This window comes from Carettochelys insculpta, chromosome 1, assembly GCF_033958435.1.
Source record: "Carettochelys insculpta isolate YL-2023 chromosome 1, ASM3395843v1, whole genome shotgun sequence".
Taxonomy (NCBI): domain Eukaryota; kingdom Metazoa; phylum Chordata; order Testudines; family Carettochelyidae; genus Carettochelys; species Carettochelys insculpta.
In genome coordinates this window covers 153,176,855-153,203,449 of record NC_134137.1, presented here as the reverse complement: position 1 = coordinate 153,203,449, position 26,595 = coordinate 153,176,855, and the positions used below count along the sequence as shown (strand labels likewise).

The following is a 26,595-nucleotide window of genomic DNA, read 5'->3' as shown; positions in this document are numbered from 1 at the left end:
ATGATGGTAAATGATTAAAACAAACCTACAGTATCACCTGTTTAAAATATTTTGTCCTTGGCATATAAATTTTGCACAGCTGATTACTTATTCTCTATTTGATCAGCAGCGTGGCTGCTTTATTAAGAAGTCTTTGTTACATACTGTAGAGTGAAAATTAAAATAATAGAAATGTGAATTACTAGAGGTACTTTCCACTGTTTACACTTGGATGTAATAACTTTTTCCATTTTAATAGGAACAGTCAGGCATTGCCACAGAAACTTGAACTGTGATCTTCACATGGAGGCATAAAATTACAAGGCACGCGAGCATCGCTTTGTTTTTGACAACTTTGTCAGGAATTAAAATGGGAGAAATGAACTAACACTGTAATTGTCTTGGTAACTATTTTTCAGTAGTGCAATACTGCAGAACTTTTTTACAATTTTAATACTTGCTTCTAAATTACAGTATTCAATAGAAAAATTGTGGTATGGTACCTTTAGTTCCTTTTGCAAAGAAGTTTCAAAAAAACTGAAGGGAGTCTTATTTATTAAATACTTTTTCTCTAAGCATGATTTTATGACTAGAATTTGAGTTGTTATACCCAGAGGTTTATATGTTAAAGAGTCTATTGCTTACGTAATAAAAAAGAAAAAAAAAGTGCCTGGATTGTTCAATGAGAGCGTATTAGCTCAGGACTCTCCAAACAATGACTTCTTACGTTGTGCAATGGAGTTTACAGCTCTTTTCAGTCATTTCTCTAGACCAATATTCTGTATTTCATTTTTGTTTTTATATATATAAAGTTTGTAACAATTTCCAACATTTGCTAAAATGTCTAAGTAATATATTACATAGCAGGAGCGTAAAATGGCACTGCGATATTTGGGTAATTATAGGACTGGTTGACCCTATCCAGAAATATTCTGGCTCATTCCTTTTTTCTGCATATATAATTTCTTGGTGAAGCAACACATTGTGTTATCTTCTGCAGCAAATGACTTGTGATTTCCTTGATTCTAAAAGTGAGTTAAAGTAGGCCTGGGGTGAGGGATGGCTCAGTGGCCCAAGCATTGGCCTGCTAAACTCAGGGTTCTCAGTTTAATCCTTGAGGTGGCCATTTAGGAATCTAGGGCAATATGTTTTAAAAAAAAAAAAAAAAAAGCTGCCAGGGGTGGTAATAGGTCCGGCTGTGAGTGTAGGGGACTGGACTCAATAAATACTATGGGGGTATACCTATCCCCTATTAAAAATAAAAAAAGTTATTGGGGGAGGGATAGCTCAGTGGTTTGAGCATCAGCCTGCTAAACCCAGGGTTGTGAGTTCAATCCTTGAGGAGACTATTTCAGGATTGGGGCGTATAGATGCCAGGAATGGTGCTTGGTCCTGCCACAAGGGCAGGGGACTGGACTATATGACCTCCCAAGGTCACTTCTAGTTCTAGGAGATGTGTGTGTATCTCCAATCAATCGAGACAGAATATATCTAATAGATCATGCTTTTAAAAAGTCCTCTCATCTCATCTTTAACAAAGCTGTCTACCTCTCTGACTATTTCAGACAAAAAACTTTTAATTTTTTATTACAGTCCCAAACATTCTCCATAGTTTATCACCCTCAATTCAATCCTGTATGCAAAAATCAAGCAGGCTGATATATAATGTTCAGGCCTAAAGCAATATTGTGCTTGTTTGCCATTTATAGTTTGAGCCTTAAGATAGATACGTACTGTAGTGTTCTTTGTTTTAAAGATTTGTTTCAGACTACTTATTATAAGCACACTAAAGGTATACAACAAAATTTTTCCAGGGAAAGTTTCCTAATTAATTTTAAGAAGAAAGTTATTGTCATCCAATCTCGTGCATTTTAGTAATCTCCACTGTGATAGTACCCATTAAAGTACATCTTAGAATCTCATTTTTGGAGTTTTTTTCAGAAAGTTGGGTTATTGAATAGGCATGTGAAAAATACAAAGAAAACCCCCCTACTTTTTGGAAGATCAAGAGTACCTTCAATAACAGGAGTATGTAATTTATTGAAATTCCTAAGACATATTTCAAGGGACTATAAACTTTAATACATTACAGTAGTGAAATTGGACTAAAAGCTTTTGAAATATTCTTTAGTACACAGTTCAGTCCTCATGAAGGACAATGTACATTAATCATAACTGATTCAACAGTAGAAAGAAATGTTGTTTTCTGTGAACCTTTCTAAAAGCTAAGTATGGGATTTAGGTAATGTTCATGTACATCTCTCGTTGAGAATTCAAACGATTTTTTCAGGAGCTTATGGCATGCACGAGTCAAACAAGCAAGGTTTTCTTTTTCAAATCAATACAGCTAACCGTTCATCAGTAACTAAATATTTTAAATATAAGTCTGCATAAAGTGAGCTTGTCCAAACTTAGGGCCAGTTAGTGCTCAGTGTCCACCAGGCATGTTGTTTCTAAGTGTGGAAAAATACCTTTAAACACATGCACACACTATAGACTATAAAGTGCTGAAGCTTCATGGCTTTTGGGGACAATATGGTGTGGTACTATTGCTAAAACATTTTCATTGTTTTCCTGAAAGTCCTGAAAAAGAATTGTATTTTGAGCCAAGTAGGGGAAAAATGGTTACATGAGACAGCTCCTTATCAGATGAAGGAATGTGTTACTGTTGTGTGGGAGTTTACGATATTGGTGTAGCCAGACATCAAAGTTAATACGTTTTATGCAAAAACTCCAGCTTTGAAAGTATGAATGACTTCTCCAGCTGACATCTAGTCCAGTCCCCTGATTCTACATATGACACTGGGTTCGTTTAATTTTATACTTGCAGTCATGCTTTGTTCTGTGCAGTTTTAAAAGACTTACCATTAATGGTAAGACATGGCACATATTTTAGACTGTAGGCACTGTAATATAAACTTTTTCTAGGCAGCGAGTGTCAAATACTGACCATTCTGTCGCTGTAGTTTGATTTGCTTTGGCATGGTTTTCTTCAAGGCTTGCTCACTTGTACAGTAGTAACAGAGAGGTAGCCATGTTAGTCTGTACTCCAACAAAACAAAGCATTAGAACTGCAGCACTTTAAAGACTAACAAAATGATTTATTTGGTGATGAGCTTTTGTGGGACAGACCCACTTCTTCAGATCAATTTCATTTCCAATACAGACTGATATATATAAGTACAGAGGACCAAAAAGAGAAAAAAAATTGCAATTAAAAAAACTGACATTTCTGCTGCTTTGTTTCACTTGTACTAGTTATTGTTTGTCTATAACTAAGCTAATTCAGAATTCTGTTATTGCATTACTTTAATACATAGGGTACATAGATATTTTAGCTTACAGGAATTTACTTGAATTCTAGGTATTTTTTAAAAACAGCCTGACTTACTACATGCTGTTATCCAGCTTGGTATCTAAGTTGAAGAGCATCTTTTGTCCTGCTAACTGGGAGAATGTTGCAGAGATGAGACCCATTGTGGATAGACTTTATTACTTGCTTATTGTGTGATAACGAATGTTTATATACAAATGGACACACACAATTGGTGCTCTTAGCATTGTACATTTGACTGATCTCTGTGTTAGAGTGATGTACCTGCTGAGAATAATAGACTGAAATAGCAAACGTGGAAGGAGGAATTTGGTGAGAGTTATAAGAAAAGGGAGATCATAAAATTAATCTGTGCCTTGCTATAATGTACTGCATTAAGGAAAATAACCTCTTGCAGTACAAAAACAAAATAACATTCTCCAAGTAAGTTTGACAGAAATGTAGGCAGGAGATATTTGTGGATTACATTTGCCACTTTTTTTCACTATGCAAGGAATTCTCATCCTCTATATTGTAGCTTAACTGAAATAGGGCATGTGTTTGTCCTTTTTATTGGCAAAGCCAATTGATACTGTTCTGAAGTGGTAGCTGTTGAATTGTGTGCGACAGAAGTTCTTTTTAGTTTTCTTTACATTTGTGTAGATCTTTATTGTTAAATTACTTTGTCATCTCAGAATGACTACTAGAATGGTGGGTGTTGTATTCCTAAAAGGCATTTTTATAAATTGAAATGTTTAAATTATTCTTTACCCCTATCAAAAATGCAATGGCTTAATATGATCGGTTTTATTTTTAAGTGTGTAATTGCTTTGACATATACATTTCTTAGCAATTGAAATTTGACATTACAGGGCCAGAACCCTAATTTAATATTTTGGGACTTTTTTGCTTTGATGGTTAGACTGCCAAAGTGAAGAAAATTGTGGGAGTTACTGGGAAAATTAGAGAGCTAACACACTAGGAGAGTGTTGCCTTATCCTCTTGTGTTTTGGTTCATTTTTAACAATTTCCAAAATTCAACAATTTATCTTATGTAAAGGACTTGGTTATATCCCGGTTTTGAGACAAGAAGGCTACCTCAGTGCAGATGACTGATATCTGTGGGGATTCACCTGAAGGCCAGTCTGGATACTAACTGACTGTACCTAGCTGCCATCTTCCTTGGCCTCTGGATGAAACAGACAATCAGCTTCCTGTATCTGAGTTTAGAGGCACACAGGTAATCAAAAGATTGAAGGTCTTTGTGAAACTCATTAGAAAAACATGTTTTTTTCAAAACTGGCTTTTCAGTCCATGGAAAATGCACCTCCATATTGATTGACACAGTGGAGAGAGAGAGGGGATTCATTGGAGTGATTCAGATACACTGGTGGTAAGTGGTGAAGAGGACTTGGAAAATACACTTGGCTTTTCAGTATTCACCTCAGAGGACCTACACAGCATACAGCTCTTACTAAACTGTGCACTGGAAGAATCTCCTTTTCCAAGGCTTTTAAAAACAGATATATGGCTTGCCTCTTTTTAAACTGCTGTTAGTGCTACCCTTGCCACGTTTTCTGTATTTCTTGGTACAAGGGGAAATTTTCAATTTTTTTATACCTCCTAGTACAGCAAAAGCCTGGTGCCTAAATATGTGTACAGATCTTTCCTATGACATTTTATTCCTCTGGTGCAAGATAGGAAGATACTTGGTGTGTCAGTCTGCCTGCAAAGATAAAGTGCTATAAGTATAATTAAAAAATAACTGCAAGAATTATGAATGCTTACCTACAACTCTCTCACTCCTCATTAGGCAGTTGAATGTTGATCGTCTTGGCGAAGAGAAAATTTCAGTGATGAGGAGTTGACATACCCAGTCTTATAATAAAGCCGTTAGCCTGTTTCATGAGTAAATAGTTAGCTATGTGAATTAGCATAACCTTATGCCTTTGCACTTTCTTCCAGTATTTCTCCACTACACTATACCAGTCATTGCTCTGAATCTTGTCTGAGTCATTTATCTCACATTGTCTCAAAATGTTGGTGTAATATTCTGTAAATAATTTATTTGCTAATCTTATTTTGTGACTGGTTTCTTTTTCTTTTGCACATGAGTTTTTATTCTAGCAAATGGAGTTGGGGAAAAGGACCTTCCCAGTGAGTTACTGCTTAAGTAAACAGTTCTTGGAACAACAAAGTCTTCCCTTTGTTTAGACTTAACAATTTTCCATCCAGCAGGGATGCGGCTCACTATCCATTTAAAAAAAAAATTAAAGTAGGTTACATCTATACTGCAGTTCCTCTCCATTAAATCTTTTAAAATGAAGGTTAACATTGTTTCTACTGGTGTGGATGGGGCATAGTTTTTTTTTTTTTTGTTTTTTTTTAAACTTAACTATTAAGAGTAAAACTTTCTGAAGTGTGACTTACCCTCTTGATTCAATTAGGGGCTATGCTTAATAGTTTTTGATCATTTTTTTTATATATATATATATACACTTTCAAATATTCTGATGTTTGACTATGTAAAGATGCTACATTAATATAGAGATTTTTCCTAGCAATTATAAATAGATGTTTTAACAAATTGCAGGTTTTAGAGTTGTAAACTATTTAAATTAGTTGTTTTAGCAGCGGGCGTTGATATGTGTAGTTACTGAAGTAGTGTCCAGCTTTCCTTAGTAAAAATTGTGCAGGATTCTTTCTGTAAAAAATGTATTCTATATTATTTTTTCCTAAAGGCTGCTTCACGAGTTGCTCTTTTGTGAATGTAAAGCTTCTATGCAGTTGTAATTTTGGGTACATTCATTTTCTGGCTAGAGAAGCAACACTACTCCACCCCCTAGTTTATATTTATCTTTATAATGCCCCAAACTATTCTTGAATTTTTTAGAACAACATTTGGGTACTATGATGTTGGATATAGTAGGAAACTCTAGGACAGGTACTGAACATATCACTCCATTTGAAAGAGGTAGTTCTATATCCTTTGTATTGCAAATCCTGTTTATTTGTACACAGTATATATGGGGGGAGTGAGCATTTGCTATGCATGTGTGTACAAATTTCAGTTTTGTTTTAAAAACTGCTGTAACAAACTGAAGTCCATCCATGCTAGCTTACACATAACTTTGCAGTTTTAAAAACCATGATTGTTCTCACAAAATGGAAAATAGCGTAGTAAGTAATCTTAGAATCTAGGAATAAGGTTGAAGAGTAGAATATTTTCAATTGCAGTCAGAAAGTCACTAATTTGCTTGACTTTTTATCCTCTATAAACTCTTTAGGCTTAACAGAATTAGATTTAATATTTCTGACCACACTTAAATTCAGATTTGCAGTGTTAGAATTTCTAAAATTTAGGAGGTCATCTTGGGAAAAGGAAATGTTCTGCACTCCAGTATTCTGACAGGGGTATGTGTGTGTGTGTGCCATCATATTTTTATGTGACACTAAAATTTAAAAAGAATATTTTCCAGATTTTAGGTCTGAAAAGGCCTTTAAGAAGCATGGATATTTTCTCTTTTGAAAGTGAAAAATCAAACATTTGCATTTTTTTAACTAATTGCTGAAAAAGTTTCAGTGCCTAAAATTGCAAGGATCCAGATTAATACTTGTGACTCTCAGTTCTCTATTTATGATTCTCATTTGTTCCAGCCCTTCTGCAGGTTGAACCTCTCTTGTCCAGCACCCTCTGGCCCTGACTGGTACCAGGAGAGAGATTTTGCCGGACCACAGGAGGTCAATATTGTCTAGAACATTACCAACATTTTCACTGCTTACTGGGCTCTTAGAAGACATTTACGAGTAAGCTATAGCTAAATGACAGCACAGAACACAGAACAGTGAGCCAGGACTGGTGGCCGTAAACAGACTTTATTGGGTCACAGAAAACTTGTCCATACCCAAGATAAGTGGTCATCCGGCTCATTAAAATCACACTAGATCCTGGCTGTTGCCGGATGAGAGCTCTGGATTAAAGAGGTTCGGCCTATAATTATCTTTAAAGGGAGGCAACAGTGAAGCAAAAGTTAGGGTCTGGAGTAGATTTATTTAGTGATACATTTAGTGTAGTGGTAACTTTCTTTCAGTAGGCAGCTTATTGACCCAACCCTGATTGCTCAACTGGTATCGCAAACGTTGTCTCAGCTGGCATCTTCTATCAGTTAGTTGTACTGGCATCAGATTTAATTTGTATTGTTGTTTTACGATCAATGAATCATCACTCATCTGACCAACCCTCCTCCTTTATCCAGGCTTGGGACTGGCATGGAACCCCTAGAGGCTTCATGGCGGAGTTGTGAAAATTACAACTAACACACATACTATCAGTTAGAATGTGGAATGTGCAAACACTGTGGGCAACTGGAAAGTTAGAGCTGCTTCAAAAGGAGAGAGAGGTGCTGATGCAATATACTTGGACTGGCAGAGATGCATGGGGAGAGATGTGTGGTTGCGAAGGCATTTGGTCAGGGAATGAGATGAATCATGAGGCAGGAGTTGGATTATTTCTTGGCAAAAGAGCTAGAGGAGTGTGAGAATGATGGTAGCAGCATTCAAAGTGAAACCATTCAGCATCTCTGTCATTCAGGTGTATGCATCCACATCAGACAGTATGGAAGAAGAGACTGACCTATCCTATAAATACTTGACACAGACACTGGAGGAGATACCGAGGAGAGGTGTGTTATTGGAAGAGATTGGAATGCAAAGGTCGGAACAGAGTCATGGGAAGGTTTGGATACAGAGAAAGAAAGGAATGAGGCAAGAAACGACTAGAATTTGCTACAGAGCATGAGATAGTGATCTGCAACTCGGGGTTCCAACAAAAGGACTGTAGGACGTGGAGATTGTGATTAAATGATCAGAAGTCCAAGAACATGATAGACATGATCTTGATAAGGAAAAGATGGGTAACGTCATTACAGCAGTGTTGAACTTTCCAAGGAGTGAATATAGACTCAAACCAGAGTCTAGTGATCATGAACATCAAGATGAAACTCAAGAGAAGGTATAAGCACAGTTTAAGAAAAGAGGAAACATGGCAAGGCTACATAAGGAAGAAGTACAGAATGTATACAGAGCAGCACTCAAAGAGAAGATCAGGAATGCAGGCACAGAGAAAGACCTACATGAGAGAGTCGAAGGAGTAGCCATGGTGATAGACGAGGCAATAGAGCAGACAGTTCCAGAAGAAAAGAAGATCAATAAGTGGATTACACAGAGACGCTGAAGTTGGTCCAAGAGAAGAGAGCATTGAAGATCAGAAGGGATGTTTTCGAGGTTGAACAGCAATATAGAATGAAATGCAATGAGGTAAGGAAAGCATCCAGAAAGGATAAGGCAAAATGGTTAGAGGAACAATGGGAAGATTATAGAGAGGTATTATGGCAAGTGTAAGACCAGGGAGGTGTATAAAATTATTAGCAATATTAATAGGAAGTGGCAGCCAAAGCAGATGGTGATCAGGACAAGGCCAACTAGGTTCTCGTGAACAAGGAGAAGGCTGTGAAGCAATGGTTGAGATATTGCACAATTGGACCTCATTGTCTCAGAGAGATTGAGAGAACTAACAGATCTCTGCTGCGCATCAAGAGCGAGACCGATATTTTGAAGGAGGAATGGAAAGACCAGTGAAACGACTGAAGAACAACAAGAGCCTTGGAAATAAGATCATGGGAGAGATGATTAAATGCGGCAGAGAAAGTATGATTCAGGAAATACACAGACTATGTAATATAGCGTGGAAAAAATGGAAGACACTGAAGGAATGGACAAGATCTGCGCTAGTGACAACCTTCAGATCTAAAATTGGGCCCAAGGAAAGAGAGGCTAACAGTTCTCTCCATTACACTAAATCATCAACAATAATAATGGGGCTCAGCACATGTTGGTGTCAGATGCCTCCCTCACTATTTCTTTAGACTAGCTCTGCACAAGAAAGAAAGGAAGCGCGGTGAAGTGCAAGAACGACAGAATGATTGCTCTAACGAGTCATCTAGGCAAGGTGCTGCTGATGATACTGACAGACTGAGATCATAGATAGAAGAACATCAAGCGGATAAGCAAGTGGGATTCAGGAAAGATAGAGGTAACATACAGCAGATATTGGCCCTCAGATTCATGGCAGAGAAAGCTCGACAAAAGAACTAGAACATCTGTAATTGTTTTGTCGATTATCAGAAGGCATTTGACAGTATAGATCATAAAGTGACTCGGGTGGTGTTGGAGTCGTATGGAGTGGATAGCACACTGATACGGTTGTTTAAGGATATCAGTGACAATGCAGAGGCAGCAGGGAGAATATGTGGAGAGTTGAGAACTTGGTTTCTAAAAATCACATGATGAGTTAAATGCAAAAGTCCCCATAACAGTCACCAAGAAAAACTACGTACTTTTGAAAATTGCATTCTACGTATGGTCAACTTTTTGTTAGAAATGCATCAAATTATTTTCATCTAACATATAAAACTGTATCCCATACCTCAGAAAATGTGTATTTTAACACATACACAATGTGTATTTTAATTTTTCTAAGCAAACACTATAGTTGTGGAGATGATTATTTTTTCCAAATGTTTTTTCTTTTCTAATCATACCCTGGGCAGGATGCTAAAGGAGGATGCAGAGATATTTAATGAATTCCTTTACTTGGGCCTCATTGTTGAGAATGTGAGGAAGATTCCCAACCCAAGCCATTCCTTTTAGGTGACAGAACTGCGGAACTGTCCCAGATTGAGGGGTCATTAGAGAAGTTTTGGGAATAAATTGATTAATTAAACAGTAAAAAAAATCACCAGAACCAGATGGTATTCATCCAAAAGGAAGGAACTCAAATGTGAAATTGCAGAACTACTAACTGGAGCATGAAACCTAACATCTAAATCAGCTTCTGTACTCGGTGTCTGGGAGATAGCTAACATAATGCCAATGTTTTAAAAAGGGTTCCAAGTAGACCTGACTTCACTTCTGGGAAAACCGGTTGAAACTATAGTAAAGAACAAAACTGGCAGATGTAGATTAATATGACCTGGAGAAAAGTCAGCATGGTTTTTGTAAAGGGAAATTGTGCCTTACTAGTATTCTAGAATACTTTGGGAGTGGGGTGGGAGATCGGCACCATGCGAATGAGGAAAACCAGTGGATATAACGTACTTACATTGTCAAAGGCTTTCTGAGTATTTAAGTTCTCACTGGGTAAGAGGGAAGGTCCTCTCCTGGATTGGCAACTGGTAAAAAGGAAAGACATGGTAGGTATAAATGGTCAGTTTTCAAAATGGCAAGAGGGTAAATAGTGATGCTGTCCTGGGGGCAATACTGGGACTGGTCATGTTCAACATACTTGTAAATGATAGGGGAAAGGGGATGAGCAGGGAGGTGGCAATATTTGCAGATGATACAAAAGTACTTGAGATAGTTAAATCCCAGGCAGACTGATGAGCTACAAAACGATTGCTCCAAACTAGGTGACTGAGCAACAAGATGGCAGGTCAAATTTATTGTTGATAAATGCAAAGTAATGCCCATTGGAAAACATAATCCCAACTATACATATAAAATGATGGGATCTAAATCAACTGACCACTCAAGAAAGAGATCAACTCGTTATGAATAGTTTTCTCAGAACAGCTATTCAATATGCAGCAGCGGTCAAAAAATTGAACAGAGTGGTGGGAATCAAGAAGTAGATAAGCTAGACAATATCTTATCTCTATAAATCCATGACGCACTCATGAAAGCTGCATGTAGATGTGGTCTCCCCATTTTTAAGAGATATTGGAAAATGTTCAGAAAAGAGTAACAAATTATTAGAGATATGGAACAGCTTCCGTATGAGTTGAGATGAAGGAGACTTGGACTTTTTCAGCTTGGAATAGAGACTGCTAAGGGGGGAATACAATTGACATATGTAAAATCATGACTGGTGCAGAGAAAGTGCTTTTGTGCCTCATAGCACAAGTACTGGAGTTACCAAACACAATGGGCGTCAAATTTAAAACAAAGGAATGTATTTTTTCTACACAACACAGTCCCCTGTAAACCTCTTTGCCAGAGAATGTGAAGACCAATATTATAACAAAGTTCAAAAAAGAACAAGAGAAATTCACGGAGGATAGGTTCATAAATGTTGATTAGCATATGGCTGTTCTTCTGGTGTAGCCATACCCAAAATTTCTTCCTTTCCGTCTCCATTGGAACTAATCCTTGGCTGTGCTTGTGGGTTGTATCAGAAGAGACAAGTGCTGCAAAGGTATTTCCACACTTTCTGGTAATCTCCCAGATTTAAAAAAAGATACAGGAAAGCCATTGTAAAAGGGCTGCTTGGTTATTTTAAAGAAACCTTAAGCATTAATTCATATAATGGAATTGTGATTAATACATGAGACATCAGATGTAAATCCATCTTGTGCAGAGGTTGTAGTCTTGCATTTGTACATAAAAAGCCAGGCTATAATGTGTTAGAGACTCATCTGCTTGCTGGCTGTGAAAGAATGGCCACAAGAAGTTTTCCAGTGCTGTTGCCTAGGGTGAAAAATGAAACAATAGACAGTTCAATTTGCATTTCTATTCTGCTTTTGGTGGAACTACCTTAATGGACAAATTGGCTTGATTCTTCTGTTGAGTGAAAGCTGACTCAGATACTCTTCCTACCTAGCACCCCTTTCATTTCTATTCTGTGCCTACTAAGCACTGGGTATGTTCTGTTTTCCTTACAGATACGTCTAATAAAAACAAAAATCATTTAACATTAGCCATTATGTGCAAAGTTTTCTTTTTCTGGACATGTAATTTTTTTTCAAAAAGTAAAATTCCAGCACTTTATAAAAGAAACACAGTTAAGTCTAAGATGGTTGAGTTTAAACTGCTTGAGCATATGGAATCACTCTCACAGACAGGAATCACTCTTCTACAGATACAGCTTTACAGTTGAACAAAAGCCAGTGCTGGACATACTGCAGTACTAGAATTTAAACTTGGTATTTATAAAGCAGAAAGTGTGCATGACATCTACAGGGGAAGTCCTTTTCCTTCCTCTGTACAGTTTATATTGAGGTCTAATTTTTCTACAAATAAAACACTTCATCTAAATCCTGGATTTCATAATACAGATTATGATGACCAAGCAAGCAAGTTGCATCAAGCATTTTTCTACTATGTGTAATTTTGCCTGCAATGAGTGGGGATGGGGAGGCAGGGGCTGAGAGTTATTTTTCAAACAGGAAATAATATGCTACACATGTTAAATCCGTATTACTTTGGCTGCTAGCATTTTTCCATCTTTATAGCTAATTTTAATGTTAGATGTGAAGAAATCAGCTATAGCAGCTGGGGACAGTTAAAGTTGCTCAATATAGTAAATACCTCTCTCACATTATATTTCCTACACTTTATCTTTAAAAGTAGTTAATTTTTCCCCTCACAGTGGGAGTCTTCTTCAGTTGACATGTATAATTATTTGAGGACCCTGCAACATCTACATATACTCCAACCTTTGAAAAACACCAGTTACCATTTAGGGAATCTGAACCAGGCGACATGGCCTCTTTCTGTCCAAATGTGTTACTGTTCTTGAAATAGCGTAATGAATCATTTTGATACTTAGTTTCATTGTGTCAACATCACAAGTATTATAGTCTTCAAATGTAGACTTCACATCCTCACACAATGATTTAAAAGTAGGAACAGTCATTCTAAATAGATTTTTTTCCAAAAATGTCTCTTTACCTAATCATCTAGTCTTTAATCTGTCAGTTACAGCTGCTCTGATGCCTTGTCTTCTCACTAATGTTGGTTTCTTTTTGTTTATAACCACAAGATAGGCGTGGTAGTATCTTTTGTTGGACTTACTTTAAAAAAAAAAAAAAGCTAAGCAGTCCTGTGGCACCTTATAAACTAACAGATGTTATGGAGCATAAGCTTTTGTGGGCAAAGACCAGTTTTGTCAGATGCCCACAAAAGTTTATGCTCTGAAATATCTGTTAGTGAGTCTATAAGGTACCACAGGCCTTCTTGTTTTTGAAGATGCAGACTAACTCAGCGACCCATTACTTTTTTTTTTTTGGAGAGAAGCTTTTGAACTCCACAAACAGCTTTGGGTTGTCTTGGTTTTTTCGTGTCACCTTGCATTTGCTAAACTAGTCATACTAAGCAGCTGTATAGGGCCATTCTCAGTTTGTATTGAGGACCTCCTCCTGTTTGAGGGCTAGAAATAGACTGTAGACAGTCCCTCTGTTTGAACGACCACTGACTTACAGGGCAACACAGTAACAGCCTCTCTGAAGAGACTGAAATCAGAGTAGCAGCCATGTTAGCCTGTATGTTTGAGAATAAGAGGTCTTGTGGCACCCTATAGACCTAACATTTTGGAGCATAGCCTTGCATGGGGAAGATCAGCTTTGTCAGATGCATGGGGGCGTGGGGTTCAGAGGAGGATTTAAAGAGGCGGGATCCTGTAAAAGGGAGAGCCAGGGCTGACCGGGTCTATTCAGTCAAGAGTAGAAATAGCCCATTTTCAGTAATATATATGAAGAGAGGAGAAAAGTCAGGGTGGGGTGGGGGGAAGATATGGCACATTGTCAGATTGTAATGTGGAGGTGTGAACATCTAGAGCAGAGAAACTGCTTTTGTAAGGGGCCAGCCACTCCCAGTCTCTGTTTAATCCTTGGTTCATGGAGTCAAATTTGCAAATAAACTGCAGCCCAGAGATTTCTCCTTCCATTTTTTTTTTTAATTTTTTTGTTGTAGGACTGCTACCTTTAAATCTGTTATTGAGTGTCCAGTAATCTGCAACCACCCTCGCTGCCAACTCTGCTCGCATGTCTACACCAGCAATATCATCACAGGACCTAACATGAACTTTACCAAGAGGGGCACATCTACTAATATATGCCATCATGGGCCAGCAGTGCCCCACTGCAATTTACATGGGCCAAACTGGACAGTTTCTACCTAAAAGAATAAATAGATGTAAATCACACAGGAGGAATGGTAACATACAAAAACCTGTAGGAGAACAATTCAATCTCCCAGGATGCTCAGTAACAGATTTAGAAGGAGCAGTCCTACAACAACAACAAATAAAGAGAGAAAATGGAGGGAGAGTCTCTGAGCTTCACTTCATTTGCAAATTTGACTCCCTCAACCAAGGATTACACAGAGACTGGAAGTGGCTGGCCCCTTACAAAAGCAGTTGCTTTCCTCTGGATGTTCACACCTCCCCATTAGAATCTGATAATGGGCAACATCCCCCCTGAGTGATCTGACTTCTTTTCTCCTTTGGATGTATACTATTGATAAATGGGCTATTTCCACCCTGACTGAACAGACCGTGTGAGCTCTGGCCCTCCCTTTGACTGAGACCCCCCCACCCTTAAATCCTCCTCTGAAACCCGCCCACTCATGCATCTGATGAAGCGGGTCTTTGCCCATGAAAGCTTATGCTCCAAAATGTCTGTTAGTCTATAAGGTGCCACGGGACTTATTATTCTCTAAGAGATTGAAGGTACTTAGCCTGAGCGGTAAGTCTGAGGATACAGCAGACCGCTGGGAGAAGGGCCGCGTTGGCCGGGAGGTGTAGACCTGGTAAGTTGTGCATCATTGCTACACACCTGTCAGAGACTGCTCTGGCTGCCCCCGGCTCTCCCAGTTTGCGAGGCTGGAATGGAGGGGTCAGTTGATTACAGCTTGGGACGGGGGCGGGGGACTTTGAACGTCAGGTGTCAGAAATTGCTCAGGGCGCTGAAAGCTCAGCCACCCCCATCCCCGCGCGCTGGGGCGGGCCCAGCCCCAGCCCCATTGTTCTCGCCGCCTGAAGCTCAAGGCCACCCCAAAGCAAGGGCGCGGGCCGGGGGGTGATCGGAGCATTTAAAATTAGGCAGCAGAGCCGCTGTGCCCCGCCGCCCGGGGCTGACAATCTGCCTGCCTCCCTCCCCCGCCGCCCCCCGGGGGGAGGAGCTGCCCCGGCCTTCCTGGGCGGCCCCCGCCAGCGGAGCTGTCCCCACGCCTGCGCTTCCAGCCTCTGTCTCCGAAGGGTCGCCAGTCCCGGTTCCTTCCCTCCGCCGCAGCAGCGGGCGGCCCGGGGCCGGGAGGTGCGGCCGGTTCTCGCGACACTTCCCGCCGCGCCGCGCCGCGCCAGCCAGCGAGCGGAGCCGGCGATTGCTGCTGCAGCTGCCTCGAGGGGGACCCAGCGCCGCCGCACGCGCCCCGGGGAGGCAGGAAGCCGCGTCGCCTCCCGCGGCCCCCTCTCTGCCGCGGGGTTGATGCTGCCGAGCCGCTAGCGAGGAGCAGCGCAGCCCGGCTCTAGCCGCCGCCGCCGCTGCCGGGCTTCTCTCCCGCGCTCCCGGGAGCCTGCCCCGCTGCCGGGCGGCGCCCGGCCCCACACCCATGGGTGAGTGCGCGGCTCCGGGCGGCGGGGGCCGCTGCCTGCTCCCCCCATCCCGCCACGGCGCGCTAGGTCCGGCCGAGCTCGCGGGGCGGTGAGGGGCAGGGCCGGGGGCGGCTGCAGGGGGTGGCCGGGCTGACACGTCCGCTGTCCCTCCGGGGGCGCCGCTCGCCAGGGCGGGCGGGAACAGCGCGGCCCCGGGAGGGCAAAGCGGACCAGGGGCCCCGCCCGGGCGGCGCTTGTGCTGCCGGGGTGGTTGGGCTGCCGCCGCCGCCGCCCGGTCCGCGCGGGGCAGGGAAATCTCGGAGGCCTTTGGGTGGCCCTTGCCCCGGGCGGTGCTGCAGCCTGCCGGGCCGGAGGAGCTGTGCCCGCCTGCCTGGGGCGGCCGCTCCCTGGGCAGCGGGGCCAGCTGGATTCCCGCCGCCCGGCCTGTGGGGGCGGGAAGGGCTTGGGTGGGGGCGGGGGGTGAAGTGCCCTATTGTGCCGAGCGTGGGGCTGAAGGGAGGCGGGCGGGGGCGACGGCAGTGCCAGGCTCCGGCTGGCTGGGAGGCGCACGCCCGGACCGCCGCCTGCTGGCTCCTGAGCGATCTGTTGAGCGCTGTGGGCGAGTGTCGCACGCACGTGTGTAGGCTGGGGAGGGGTGATTCCAGAGGGCAGCTAAAAAGACCCCAGTAGGGTTACTGTAGGAAAAAGCGGGTACCCCTGCGAGGGAGCGGCCATCAGTCTCGTTCAGCTCACCTGGTAGTAGTGGGTCACAGTGCATGTATAGGTAGCAAAGGGGTGGCCAAGTTAGTTTGTATCTTCAAAAACAGCAAGAAGTCCTGTAGCACTTTATAGACTAACAGCTGTTTTGGAGCATAACGTTTCATGGGCAAAGACCTGCTTCGAAGTGGGTCTTTGCCCATGAAAGCTGATGCTCCAAAACAGCTGTTAGTCTATAAGGTGCCACAGGACTTCTTGTTAGTGTGCGTATACAGCACATTACTACCAGGTGAGTTGGGACATACTGACACAGATCCACTCCCTTGCAGGGGTGTGCTCTTTTTGAAAGGTCAAATATGATTACTCTACCCCCCTGCCATGGTGTTTTATAGGCACCCTGGTGTGTGCAGAAACTCTTGCATGTGTGGCTGGGCTAGGATCAGTCGATTTGCCTATGCTGGGGAGAGTGGCTAAGTGGACTTTGAAAAGCTAGCTTTTAAGTCCTTTTCTCTGATAAACTGCTATCCCATTTTGTGTACAGTGAAGGTGGAAAGTGGACAGGACAGGGTCTTTATCCCATCAGTTATAGTGAATGGATAGAATCGCTTACCTGTGTAAACATGCTCCAAATGTCTGTCAGTAGTGATGCTTGGTAATGTGTTTTGGAAATTATAAGACCATAATCAACAAATCTTTATAGCTACCTGACATGTTAGAAGGATATTTAGGAAACTGTACTAACACACAAAGGTGCACAAGATTGATTACCAGCTTTTTTGCTATTGAGCTTCACTTAGTCCTAGAAACTGAAGTGAAACATGTTCACTCAGTCCTTGGAACAGATTCATTTGCACTGGTCTGAGGTCAGTGGCTTGTTGATACTAAATAGTCATCCCAGAACATCTCACTTAATAGGTGTGTTTTAGAGGATTAGGTCACTGTTAGAGCATTCATCTCCATTTCTGTACAGTAGACCCTGGAGTTACACGGGGGTTGTGTTCCTGCAACCCCTGCATAACTCGAATTTTCGTGCAAGGCGGGGGGAGATGGGAACCAGAGTACTGCTTGGTTCCCAGCCCTCTTTCGCTTGTGGACCCAGGAAACTGAACAGCCCACCAGAGCAGGTCAGTTTCCTGGCTGCTTCTCCCTGCCTTCCACCCAGCAGTACAGCTATCAGCGTGACAGCTAAGCCACTGGGGGAAAGGCTTTTAGCTCACCTAGCTGCCCCCTGCGTTTGAGTTGTACAAGCAAACCAACAAGCAAAGGCCTTCCCCCTGCCTTCTCCCAGTGGTGTGGCTGTCAGAAGGCAGGGAGAAGGGGCTACAGAGCAGTGTCAAGTTGCAGTTAACTCACATAAAAGTATGTTACGCACAACTTGAAGCCACATATGTCAAGGGTTTACTCTAGTCGGGAGTAGGGTTGCACTCCCCAGTCTGCAATATGACTTTAATATGATATTGAATTTTTTTATTTTAAAAAATGGAAGGATAAATAGATCTTAATTTCAGCCTGGCTTGTAAATAAGGGAAATTATATGTTTTTCTGATAAGTTTATTGCCGAACAGTCATGATTTCTTTGTACATTTGTTTGCACATGTGCACACATTGGAGACTGGCCAGGGAGTGAGCCAGGGTACCCAGAGGGGTGGATCAGAGCCATGAGGAAATACCTTACTGATGTCTGCCTGCTATGTCTTGCTCACATGCTCAGGGTTTTACTGATTTCACATCCCCAAATCTGGCAGGAGTTCTCTCTGCCCCTCTGACCTGGAGAAATTGAGGATTTTTTTTTTCCTTCCTCTGCAGTATGGGGGGTGGCTCACTTGCTGGGATCATCTGGGCATATCTCACCTAATCTTTCCCCTGCCATTGCAAAGGCCTCTGACATTGGTGACACCGTAATCTTTTTCTTTCCTTACAGTATGCAATTTAGTTTTTTGAAAATTGAAGTACTGTAGGTTTAATCAAGTCTTTGGGCTTGTAATAGAGGTATCTGGGTGAAAGAAAATGGTCTGTGATACAGGAGGTGAGACTAGATGAGTTGATGGTCTCTTCCGGCCTGGAACTCTTAGGAGTTTTTCTTTCTGTTCTTGTTCAGTTTTTCAGTATATTTTATTCTTTGCCATGTGCCTATTATGATAAAAAGTTAACTGCCACAGGACGTTTCTGTCATTGTTGCTTAGAATATAGTGTTTTACTTAGCCACTTGTCAAAAAGGTATGCTTCAATTGTTGCTCATGTATGAGCCATGATGAATAAGGTTCTCTGATATAATACACAAAACTTAAAATATTTGACCTTCCCTTTTAGTGCATGGCCACAGAGGAAGTTAAAGGAAGTGATAAGGCAACATGAAGTAACTTTAATTTTTCTTCAAGCCATGGCTTATTTACAAACCAGGCTGAAATTAAGGGAAATTATATGTTTTTCTGATGTTTGTTGCCCAAATGCCATGATTTCTTTGGTTATGTGCGAACAAATGAACATACATACAATCTCATATAAAATTTTGGTCATTCATTTTATTAAGAGTTCCTTTCTGAACTCACAGTAACTCATTCTAATCTTTCTCTTTGGCCAGAGGGTTGGAGGTATTTTGATCTGCTATCAATATCTTTTACTTTTAAGTTTAGGAATACCACTTAAAAGCACACACAAGCTATATAGGGAAGGCAGCTAGAATGAAAGTGAATTTTTTATGTATTTTTCAAAGATTCAGAATGAAAACGTGACTCTTAAAGATTAAATTGGTAGAAAATTTTCTACATACAAAGAATAGGTAAGCTCCATCCTTCAGAAGATGGCTTTGTACTTTGGTAAAATTGTATATATGGTAGAACCTCAGTTACGAACACTTGGGAAATGGAGGGTGTAACTCAGAAATTTTTCATGACTGAACAAATTGCTATGGTGGTTGTCACAGAAGTTTACGACTGAACCTTGACTTAATACAGCTTTGAAACCTTACTGTACAGAAAAAATGCTGCTTCTAACCATCTCAATTTAAGTGCAGCAAGCACAGAAACAATTTCCTTACCTTTTGTTAAATATTATTTTTAAACTTCCCTTTATTTTTTAATAGTTTACATTTAACACAGTACTTTGTTGTATTTGCCTTTTTTTTAAAAAAAAAAAAAAAAAGGTCTCGCTTGCTGCCTGATTGTACCTGAACTTCTGGTTCCAAATGAGATGTGTGCTTGACTGGTCCGTTCGTAACTCTGGTACTTGTAACTCTGAGGTTCTAACGTATTCATGTATGAACACACAAAATCCAAGGCTGCAAGTCTTGTCTATAAATTATTAAAAACAAACCTGAGTCTGGCACTGTTTTTTTTTTTGTTTTTGTTTTTTTCTAAATCTGTGTGTTTTGGAAACCTGTGTATATTAGATACCAATTTACATCCCTCTCTAATCTCTTACATACTGGGCTCATTAGTGAATGTATATACTCAAATAAAACAACCCCTCCCCAACCTTCCCTCCACACACATGAAAAGAATGTTAAAGCTGCAAAGCAAAAAGTTGTAAGGTTAGGGAATGATAGAATTAAGATTCTTCAAGCAACAATGCATGTCCAATAGGCGCTCACCCAGTGCGCTGAACCTATGGGAAAAAAATCTTCTGCAGTACCCTTCCTGGTGGCACACACACCCTTTGCAAGATCATCCTGATAGCCAATGGTATAAAAGGGTGGGGCTGCCCCCAGCCCTCTCTGTTCCTTTTCCCCATCTGTGGTAGGTGGTCAGAACCTGTGCACCTTACCACTCCCCATTCCCTTCTCTCTTGGTGTTAGCTTCTCTAATAAACAACATCCATACTTAGTTAGTGTTAGTGTAGATGTATTGCTTTTATTTTTATATTTGCAGTTTTGGACTTAATGATGTCAGCCGACACCAAGTGAGGCATGCCTAAGTTCCAAACGTTTAAGTATTGCTTGGCTATAATGTGTCTTTGCCAGTAAGTGATCCTCATACCTTTTGTTTAAAGTGTTGAGAAGGGAGAACGTTTGGCGGGGGGGGAAGTGTCTGATTGCCAGGGGCTTCAAGACTAAGACCAAGAAGTCTGGAGAGGTGAGGCTTTGACACCTGTGGATGAAAGCAGCTTTATGACCTTTCACAAAAATCAGCCGCTCAGTGCAGGGAGCTGTGGATTCAACTTTACCTCAGTGTGTGCCTCTGGATGTTGTTCCCACCCTTCTGTGTTCCCTGCCCATTGGAGGGATTCAGAAAGGAGGCAGCATTTTCTGTCTTCAATACCGTGCAAGAGACAGAAAAAGTTGGATTGACCTGCGCTCTTTGAAATCTGAGACGTTTCTGTTTGACTTGGTCTGGCTCCCTGGTGGGACCTGCCAGGATTAAGTTGAGGTTAGTGCAGGAGCTCTGGCTTGTGTGCTCCCCAGTACTGCATAGTTTCTCAGCTGCTCACGTGGAGTTGTTGAATCCAGGACTGGTATGAGTATTGTTTAATTGACTCCATTGCTGGGATCTTCTGTGGTGCCATTTTCATTCCCCTGAGTGACACAGGGCACTGGTACTGACAATGCCAGAACATGCGTAGTGGCTAAAGACCTGCTTTGCCTTTCAGCACTGGACTGTTCAGGTATACAGGAGGTAGAGTTATGGTACCATCCACTTCTTCACACATACTAGTATTGTCTACATCCTCAGCATCACGTTGTTCAACTCCAGCTTTGATGCCGCAGACACTGAAACCCATGACTGCTGAGGCATGTGTCCACGTACAAATGAAATCTTCAGTACCATCTTTGCTAAACCACAGATATTTTCCTTGTCACGTTTTCAGGGTAACTGGACCTGTATTCCCCAGCCATGGTCCCTCAAGGGTACCCTTTTAAGGGTTTCCAGTGCGCCCCGTCTCCTCTTTTGGGCAGAAATGTGCTTCTCACTTCCTCCTCACCTGGAGGATTTACAGCTCCCTGGATTTCCACTGCAACACCCTCAGTGAGCCAGACTGCCTAAACAGCCCAGTGCCTGCGCTGTGCTTCTTTTCAAAGGCCACAGCATTTGTATTGCTGCAATTATATGTTATCCCACAGCTCCTTCTCCAAAAATCATTTACTTTTATTCCTAAAGTACAAGCATTTAAGAGAAAACATGTTAAATAACTGCAAAACCTACTTGTACCCTGGAAAATATACTGGAAGTCAGCCCTATTCCAACCTGTTGGCTGGATTTATTCCAGGGTTACAAGTTCGGGCCTCTCAGAGCTAGAATCAAGGCTCGACAGGTAAGTCTGTTATTTATGAAGGCTGGGGCTTTGATCTTGGCATTAAGTAATAAGCAGACAGTCACCCTCCCATGGGATGGACCTTCACCAGGCTGGGTTTTGCATTGACCAGCGTTGGGGAATTTGTACTGACCTCTCCCTAAGGTTTCTCCAGGAAAACCCCTTAACAGGTTTAGCTTGATATGTCCATATATTGTCTGGCATATTTTCAGTGTAGTCATTTGAACTCTCAGAGCTCACGTCTGTCATGCCCACTTTGTTCAGTCAGCGATCTCGATTGCTCTTCCCTTTGGTATTGCCTGCTACTGTGCCTCCTTTGCCTTGTGATTATTTCTACTTTACTTTTCTTCAGGGTCTGAGGCAACTTACAGATCTAAGTGTACCACAGGAGGATGCAAAAGTCATTGTCATCTTTGCAGAGATCTAGTTCCTGACACAGGTGCTGTCACAAGAGTAGTGCTAGGGGCAATGAGATACTTCGTGGACTCTGATGCCTTATCAGTGGTGATTCTGAAACCCCTAGGACCAGGTTTGTGAACTGCTCTGGTACCTCATGCATCTTATTCACCCTCAAGGCTGCAGGATGTGTCTGGTACTGATTAAGTACCACAGGTTTTAGAAGAAGACCAAGATGATCCAGCCTCATTGCAGCCAGCGGTTTAAGAGCAGTCTTTGTACAGATCCCCATGAATACATCTTCGTCCTCCCCAGTATTGGAATAGTCCTCTCCAGTTTCAGATGACAAGACTTACCCAGAACCATTGAAAAGAGTTACTAGTTCTCTTGGTACACAGGTACAAATAGTATAAGGAGCACCACATAAATTAGAATACAAGAATGGCCATATTGGATCAGATCCCAGTGGTCCATCTAAGCCCAGTTTTCTCTCTGAGAGCATCAGTACAAGAACAAAGGTTGATCACTCCATCCGTCTACCCTCCCTGGCTTCTGGCATTCAGAGGTTTAGACCTGTCCTGACTGTATGCAGGGTGGCAGCCTTTACTGTCCTGGCTAATAGCCATTGATGGACCTATCACCTGTAAACTTTTTATCTATTTCTTTTTTGAACTTAGTTATATTTCTGGCATTCACAGCATCCACTGGCAATGAGTTCCACAGGCAAACGGGGCACTGTGTGGAAAAAGAACTTCCTCCTGTTTTACATTGAATTGCTTCCTAGTAATCACTGTTTTGTTTTGTTTTTTTTTTTCTTTAGTACTGTGGAGAAGAGTAAGTAACACTTCCCTATTCACTTTTTCCACACCATTCATGATTTTTTAAACCTCTACCATATCCCATCTTGGTTGTCTCCTAGTTGTTTCTAAGCCGAACAGCCCTAATCTTTTAGCTTCTCCTTATGCAGAAGCCATTCTAGTCTCTTGATCATCTTTGTTGACCTTTTCTCAATCTTTTACTGTTCTACTATATCTAATCTCTCCTGTTCCCTCCCTTTGGCAACAGGTTATTCTACCTCCTAGGTACTTGGAGCTATGCTGTAATTGATTTCTGAGTGCTAAGCACTCTGGGACAGGGAAGTACCTCACAGTTTGTGTATCCCTCCTAATCTCCACCACACTTTCCCATCCATTTGCAGGCAGCACCTCATGAGACTGTCTTCAGTTAAGAAGTCCAGTTCTTTTTATGGTTCGAGGACATAGAAGAAGTGGTTCCTCAGTTTTGGGGAAAGGGATTTTATTTCCAATATTTTTCTCATTCAGAAATATGAGGGAGGCTTTAGACTTGATGTGGATCTGCAAAACCCATGTACACAAATATATAACCTTTAGAATGTTTAGACTGTCTCGATCCATATGAGCGGTACCCTGTCGTTGACTTGAAGGATGCTTACAGCCACGTGACTGTTCATCAGAACCATGGGAAATTCTTAAGTGATGTGATCAATTCAGAGACCGCACATTTGGTCTTTTTTCAGCTCCTCCATTCTTTGCAAAGCAAATGGCAGAGATAGCAGTACTCTCAGAAAGGCAGGAATGCAGTGATTCCCATGTCTGAATGATTAAGTGATTTGGTGTTTATTCAGATGTTGGCTGGAGGTCAGCATTGTTGATACCCAGTCTTTTCTTTCTTTCTTTGAGGCTGTTGATCCACAAGCACGAGTCTGTGCTGTTTACAGTTACGTAGCCTTTTCTGTGTGTGCAGGAGATCAGGCTCTTCCACCTTGGGGGGGAAAAAGTGTTGGGGCAGGCTAAGATATTTAGTGTGGTAATGCAAGCCTGAGTCTCTCGATCCAGGCTTGGCAGTTCGCAACCAATGGCAGTCCCTGGCAGGGTAGATGTATCCACAAGGGGCTGCTACTGCCAATTGATGGGAAAGTCCTACAGAACGCCTGGAATTTTGAGCTGGAGTATGTTCAGGGCAGATGGAATCGTGGAGATTTTAGATTCCAGATTCTAACCACGTTCAATATGTGCAAACTATTTTTTTCCAGACTTGCAAGTTAGCCAAATCAAGCAATTGTTCACAGGGAAGTAAAAAAGCCAAACATCGAGCACCAGCTGCAAAGCACAGGGCAATGAAGTTTCTCAGGGAAATGGTTATTGTGGACGTAATACTCCCCCCCCCTCCCCCGAAATGACTGAAAATTGTAAAATGAAACTCCTTCAATCCCACTCCACATATTCCCAAAAGTTCATCCTGAGGCAGACACCATTTATGGAAAACCTCTGCATGAACACTTAAAGTTTGGCAAAGTTATAACCAACTATAAACAGAGCCCTATTAATGGAAGTGTGAGCAATGTTAACTGCTTGCACAACCTATAGTATTATTATATGAAAATCCCCCATAACACTTTTTTAAGGTTTGTCTGATATTGGACTTCATTTTTTCAAGTACTCTTCTCTTTAACCAAAGCTCTGTCTTGCTTCCATTGAAGTAATTGTGACATTGGCTGTTGGCAAGACCAGGTGAAGTAGAGCAGTTTAAAGGCTTATTTCAAGTTGTTTGGTGCTTCACGTTGTGTATGCCTTTTGTGAATGCTTTTCATGCATGAGTTCATTCTATGGCATTTTCATAAAATGTAGTAAGCTTGGTGACGTTGTAAAGGTTATGTCGACCGATCTACTGGAAGTATTACACAAAAACCATAAATTGACTGGCTTCTCTCAGGAGCCAGGAAATTACAAACCTTCTCACAAATGCCTATTCCAGGTTGCATTCTTTCAGATTCTCTTTTAAACAATACAAGACATATATAGGAATTCTGAAGTTAAAAGGTACAATTGTGCATTTTTAGGTAATCTTTTGGGACCATGTAAGTGTGATTCTGGAGAATGATTTCTAATTACACAACCTTTTTTTGTAATGCCAGGATGTACCCTCTGGCATATCACTTCACTTCTCCCTGCGTCCCCCACTGTTGTTACAGACTTCTGTAGTAATTGCTGCTTCAAAGTCAATACTAAGAGAAAGAAGTGCACATTCTGCAAATGTGCTGTGGGTGAAACAACTGCATTCTAATTGGCCCATATATCAGACAAAGAGGCACAGCTGGGAAACTACAATCTGGTGGTTAGTATTCCATTTAGGTCTTCCAGATATCCTAGGGCATCCTTCTCTGTTCAGAGTGGGAATTATGCCATAATGTGTTCTTCTCTTTTTTGCCAACAATAAACGGCCTTCTTTCACTACTAGTGCTAATTGTATAAGTATTCCCAAACTGTTTGAAATGTAAGATTTCTGCTAATCATTTTTATTTTAGAAGGCATATAAATATATTTCAGCTTACTTATTTTGTAACAGTTATTTTTCTGGTTATTGTCAAGAAGCTTCTCGACAAATACTTGAGTTAAGTAAGGTAACGTGTTTAACAGGTGTATGTTGGAATTTACATAGCAGATCTGCACTGACCTTATGAATAACACATTGACTGTCACTGCTGCTACTTAATATAGGCGAAGTGTAGGGAAAGGACAGGAGGAGTTATAGTTGTATATAATAAGCTGCTGAACTTTTACTTCTAAATAGTAAGGTGTATTTGTGTCCTGGTGGGTCTGAGGTGGGAGGGAAAATTTGTGATAATTTCGTTTGCTCTGTGGCAGTTTTTAAAATCACTGTTTTAGTATATTGTGTGTTTTTATAGAGTTCCTATCACTGTGTGTCTAAATGTAGAGTACAAAAGTGTGAACCAAAGGAAAGTATTTTGTGAGGAGGGAAGTATGCATTACATGCTGAGAATGTCCTGTTTATAAATAAAAGCAAACCGGTATGATGGGTGGGAGAAGTGGAAATTAGATAATTGCTTCAACTTATGTGAAAGTAATCAGTGAGGGTCTTCACATCCAGGGGGGCAAAGTTAAAAGTTTTAGGTCTGTGAATATGTGTGAGAGAGAAGATACAATAGTGCAGTTTGGTAGCAGTTAATTTTATTAGTAAATACAGGGTGAGTGTTCTCTTTCCTCCCTATGAATGATTACAGATGGACATTTGAATTCCAGTAGCAGTAGCTACATAAAGGCTGTAACACAATACAACTATTGGGGCTTTTCTACACTTGCCCCAACCTTTGAAGGGGCCATGGTGATCAGGGTGATGGGAGTTTACTAATGAAGTGCTGTGGTGAATATGAAGCACTGCATTAGCCTAATTCTCCCCTGCAGCAACTTTGAAGTGCCTGTGGCTACACGTATGCCGGCACTTCAAAGTTTGACACTTCAAAGTGCCTTTACTCGTCAAAATTTTGGGGAGTAAAGGCACTTGGAAGTGCCCACAGCTACACGCAAGCCGGCACTTCGAAGCTTAACACTTTGAAGTTGCTGTGGGGGAGAATTAGCCTAATGAAGTGCTGCGTATTCACCACAGCACATCATTAGTAAACTCCCATCACCCTGATTACCATGCCCTCTTCAAAGGTGGGGGCAAGTGTAGACAAGCCCTTGGTGTTGAGAAACCTTTTTTTCCCCTTCAAACCTGAATTTCACTTGGTGAATGAAATGTCCCTGATGATATAAAA

General features: G+C 41.5%; 2 protein-coding genes across 8 annotated transcripts in view; both read left to right on the top strand.

Moving 5' to 3' along the window:
* BCLAF3 (BCLAF1 and THRAP3 family member 3) overlaps positions 1-2,782 on the top strand; it is a 57,345-nt gene extending 54,563 nt beyond the window's left edge. For both annotated transcript variants that reach the window (XM_074994046.1, XM_074994038.1), the window contains exon 12: positions 239-2,782. In XM_074994046.1, coding sequence (XP_074850147.1) covers positions 239-268 — 30 coding nt within the window. In that variant the 3' untranslated portion in view covers positions 269-2,782. The remainder of the gene's footprint in view (positions 1-238) is intronic.
* A 12,535-nt stretch (positions 2,783-15,317) lies between these two features.
* The window catches only part of SH3KBP1 (SH3 domain containing kinase binding protein 1), a 335,142-nt gene continuing 323,864 nt past the window's right edge, over positions 15,318-26,595 (top strand). For 3 of the 6 annotated variants that reach the window (XM_074983363.1, XM_074983365.1, XM_074983361.1), the window contains exon 1: positions 15,323-15,680. In XM_074983363.1, coding sequence (XP_074839464.1) covers positions 15,677-15,680 — 4 coding nt within the window. In that variant the 5' untranslated portion in view covers positions 15,323-15,676. Of the gene's footprint in view, positions 15,681-26,595 lie in introns of all 6 variants that reach the window. The other 3 variants (XM_074983364.1, XM_074983362.1, XR_012643836.1) reach the window with 2 other exon arrangements.